Genomic DNA, 4,250 nt, shown 5'->3' on the forward strand with positions numbered 1-4,250 from the left:
CGAAAACCATCACACGCCGTGATAATGAGCCGACCCCTACGGGGGGTGGCTAACAGACTTACTGGCAGTCCGAGGGGAGCGTACCAAGTCTTTCAAGGCCGAAAACCATCACACGCCGTGATAATGAGCCGACCCCCATGGGGGGTGGCTAACAGACTTACTGGCAGTCCGAGGGGAGCGTACCAAGTCTTTCAAGGCCGAAAACCATCACACGCCGTGATAATGAGCCGACCCCCATGGGGGGTGGCTAACAGACTTACTGGCAGTCCGAGGGGAGCGTACCAAGTCTTTCAAGGCCGAAAAGCTTTCTTGACACCACCAGCCCTCTTCAAGTGCGGTAGTGACCAGTCCGAACTAAGGAGATGCTGGTTGGACCGCACCTCACACCATTCTTTTTTGTCAAAAAGTTGAACGCCTTGCAGGATTGAACTAGGGCCACAGGTGCCTTAGGAACTTCGGGCTTGCTTTCTTTTCCATAGTCACGTGCACGGGCTGTGGTAGCTTTATTATTTACCGCATCCGTATTTGCTTTATAAGTCACTCATTCTGAAAACAAATTACTGAAAAAAAAAAGTACACGGAAGAAACTCGTGACAAAAAAGGGGTAGATGTACAAAATATTAACACTTGATTTCGCAAAATCGAATATCGAACGGTAAAACCGTTAACAAATTGTATAAAATATTATAAACTCACCTGTGTTCTGCGAGAGCACTGAGTTTATTTTTCAACGAAATACTACAGCGGTTGGTTAGACCAACCTTCTCGGGCGGAAAACAAGACGCCAATGACGAACTGTGGCCGCCGAGAACACTCGTCGCCTCCTGCCTGGTGGGGAGTGAAACTGGTCGGTGTGCGAGAGAGATGCAAGATATGGGGTAGAAAAGGACAGAGATAAAAGCGGAAAACACGTAGGTGCCTATCTCAAACTAGTAAGCTTCAAATAACGGTCAAGAATTTAATTATAAATTTTGACTCCATGTCAAAATGTCTATAGTATTCTTCTTTTTTCTTTTGTACATGTCGACAAGTATTACCCAACATCCCTTCATCAATTTGACTTAAACGTTCATTTATGAGTTTCATTATTTCCGTCTTATTTTGGTCGACATTATGCGAAGCAATATAATTTTTTTAAATTCCCCACACATTTTGTTTCCATTATTATACTAAATTATAGGTCTTTTTACATTCTTAGTCCACACATTTATTTATTGTCCGCGTACCCCGAGCTAGAAAATATGTAAGGAGTATTTAATTCATCTTAGATATTTCACTTCATTTATTTCTTAGATACTGTCAATGTCAATTTGAAAAGCCGTATGAGAAAATAATGATAAACTGTAAAATGTAATAATAAAAACCTCTGAATGTTGTTTCATTTTTTTGAAACGCTACCTGTGTCCTTAAAACATTTTCTCCGTGAAGAACTAGACATTTTCGTAAACGACTGTACCCATAACAAAAAGCGATGAGAACACGTCATGCTCGGACGACGTCACTGTCACACGAATGAAAGTTGTATATTTACAAGCCGACGCACACATAGGGCCGCGCGCAAATCTGAGTTGAACTATCTATACTTAGATTATACCTGTAGATGTAACTTAGACTCTTTCGATAATAACAAATTAAATAAGTACAATTCAGTGTTTTTTTTTTTTAAACTTGCCTCTATCTTTATGAGCATATTCGCTCGGACCTATGATGGAATCATGGAATCATACAGATTGACGTTTCCTCTTCTTTATTTGAGCTTAAAAACGCTCAAAGATTATGACTTTTTTTCAATGATGGCAAAATCATCAAATGAATTTGTACAAAAAAATTAAAAGCTCTTTTGGGGTACTTAACTACTGGCCTTCATACACTATGATATGGTATTCTATTTTAAAGTAAAAAATATTATGTTAATGTACAATACTTTTTATTTCAGTGAGTAGGTAATATTAATTACATTTTATTTACATAATTTGAAATAACCTAAGCATTAGCAGTGATCCAGTTTGTGAAATATGACACGCGAGCGCTGACACCAGGGTAGAAGGGATCTGCGCACTCATATCCCCAAGAAGTGATTCCTACGATCACATTGTTGTGGAGGAGGGGTCCGCCGGAGTCGCCCGAACAAGCGTCCTTACCGCCGACGTTCAAGATACCAGCGCACATCATGTTGTCGGTAATGTCGGGCCAGTTTTCGTACCGTGGCTGCGTCTTAAGGTAAGCGTAACGCTCAGCACACAGTTGTTGGTTGATGACGTTGATGTCAACATGCATGAGCTGGTTGGATGCTGGTCCGTCGTACTGAAAATTGCAATACCGATGTTCAGAAAAATCGAATTAAGTAACACGATATTGTTTCGTTTGATCATAGATGAACTTTTGTCAATTATGTCTAAGCTTTCTCTTATTTCTTTATGCCAATAGGTATCGGTGAGACAGTAAGGTCCAAGATCACCGATAGAATAACCGTCGTTAAAAAAAAATACAACTGACGTTTATGCTGCCGGTGACTTGGGCCTATGTTAGTCTAAAATAATAATTAGGTAGGTACCCAAAGAGCTCCCCATCCGACATGAGTGACCGAGGTGCCGTCGGCGACGTGGTAGTTAGATCCAGCGATGCTACCGGGCTGCACGTTGTTGGAGTATATAGCCGGATTGCTCAGGTGCACGATGGCCACGTCAAAGTTTAGAGAACTATGGTTGTACTGCGGGTGGAGAGTAATGCTGTTGATAAGGTGAAGGCTGCCGCTATTGGACAGAGAGCTGCCGAGAAGTACACGCCATTCCGAGACGCGGTCACCACTGAAACACAAAGAGAAAACAATTCAAATTAAATTGATACTAATATCTATTTTGGACCTATTTAAGGTGTGGGTAGAGAACTGATTCCCCTGGTATTAGGCATAATTAATACGTCTAGGACCAAATTACCACCACCTTTATATGAGTTAAGGATTTCATGGTGATAAAAAAGTTAAATAACTTTGGTCGGTCCACAACTTTTTGTTTGTTAAGATGGCGACTGTGTTGTACTTACTAGAAGCAGTGCGCAGCGGAGAGCACGGCAGTGCTAGTCAGGAGGGATCCTCCGCAACTCTGCATCCACCAGATGCCCCACCAGTGGTATTGCATGTTTGACATGAAGGGGTAGGACGAGATGTCAGTCGCCGAACCACCGACTATGCGGCTTGCGCTCCTCGGCACCGCTGTAATAATATTTAACATGAAATATGCAATTGTAGGCAGGTTCATATAGGTACGAAGGCCAATACATTTATTTATGTAGTTTTTCACAGAAAACTCCGGCCTCAAAATATAAACTAAGACCAAAGAAAAAATATTAAGTAAAGATTAGAATAAACAGATTCGACACAGACTCAAACACTATGTCGTCGTCACCACCGCCTAAAAAAACTGGTGCTGCCCATCTCCGAGCAAGTTTAATATCCGTGTACAGTAGTGCTTGTACCGCCAAAACGTCGCCTGTTTTTGAGCACTATTTTCCACTATTATGGTGTTTACCACTTAAAACTATAATGCACAAACTACAACAAGAAAGAAGATGAGCTCTTACCGAAAGCGGAGCCCAGAAGGGCCAGAGAGGCAAAAAATATGATGAAACGCATGGTGGTAGCTGACTGTACAGAGGACGCAATGTTACAACAGGAACTCCGACATGTTTCAGATATATATACCCTACATAGGCACCCTATATCAATTTCCAAAGCATCATCTGATAACTAATCGCCATTTTAGGAAAACCCCTACGGTATAAGTAGGTAATCTTATAATTATACGATAATTACCTATACACATTTTCGGGGTTGATATGGAAAACCCAAACAGCAATTTCATAATTTGGATTCAGTAAGTCTATGTTTGTTGCTATCTCAATAGCTGAACTGGATGAGCTTACAATAAAAATTCTAGTAAGATCAAACGTCATTTTCAGGGACCCCATTATCAAGACTTCACTACACACAGTGCCGGTTTTAACTCTTCCAGCGCCCTGGGCGAGATTTCTGCGGCGCCCTCCAACTGCAATTCAAACCAATACGAAAAACAGAGACATATGTAGTTACCGATTGCGCGAGCGAAGCGAGCGCGAATTTTTTTTTTATAGTTATCAAATATGCAAAAATTACGTAAAATGTAGCCCAATCGTACATAAGTTATTGCTGGTTGGTGAATGTAAAAACACGGGAACATATGTTCTGATTGCGCGAGCGAAGCGAGCGCTAAATT

General features: G+C 41.2%; 1 protein-coding gene across 1 annotated transcript; it reads right to left on the reverse strand.

Moving 5' to 3' along the window:
- Nucleotides 1–1,910: 1,910 nt before the first annotated feature.
- Nucleotides 1,911–3,682, reverse strand: LOC124629807 (trypsin, alkaline C-like). The gene is made up of 4 exons (XM_047163371.1): nucleotides 3,580–3,682; nucleotides 3,043–3,211; nucleotides 2,555–2,807; nucleotides 1,911–2,304 (listed from the first exon to the last, which is right to left on the reverse strand). Exons 1-4 carry the CDS (start codon nucleotides 3,629–3,631, stop codon nucleotides 1,984–1,986), a joined length of 795 nt encoding a protein of 264 aa, XP_047019327.1. The 5' UTR covers nucleotides 3,632–3,682; the 3' UTR covers nucleotides 1,911–1,983.
- Nucleotides 3,683–4,250: the final 568 nt, after the last annotated feature.

The sequence above is a fragment of the Helicoverpa zea genome, chromosome 4, assembly GCF_022581195.2.
Source record: "Helicoverpa zea isolate HzStark_Cry1AcR chromosome 4, ilHelZeax1.1, whole genome shotgun sequence".
NCBI lineage: Eukaryota > Metazoa > Arthropoda > Insecta > Lepidoptera > Noctuidae > Helicoverpa > Helicoverpa zea.

Bases quoted from the DNA above. Each gene is read 5' to 3' on its own strand.
- LOC124629807 (XM_047163371.1), bottom strand. From the start codon at position 3,631: ATGCGTTTCATCATATTTTTTGCCTCTCTGGCCCTTCTGGGCTCCGCT. The intron at 2,808-3,042 runs GTAAGTACAACA...TTTGTGTTTCAG, and splicing joins TCCGCTGCGCACTGCTTCTA to TGGTGACCGCGTCTCGGAAT. The intron at 2,305-2,554 runs GTACCTACCTAA...TGCAATTTTCAG, and splicing joins TCGGATGGGGAGCTCTTTGG to TACGACGGACCAGCATCCAA.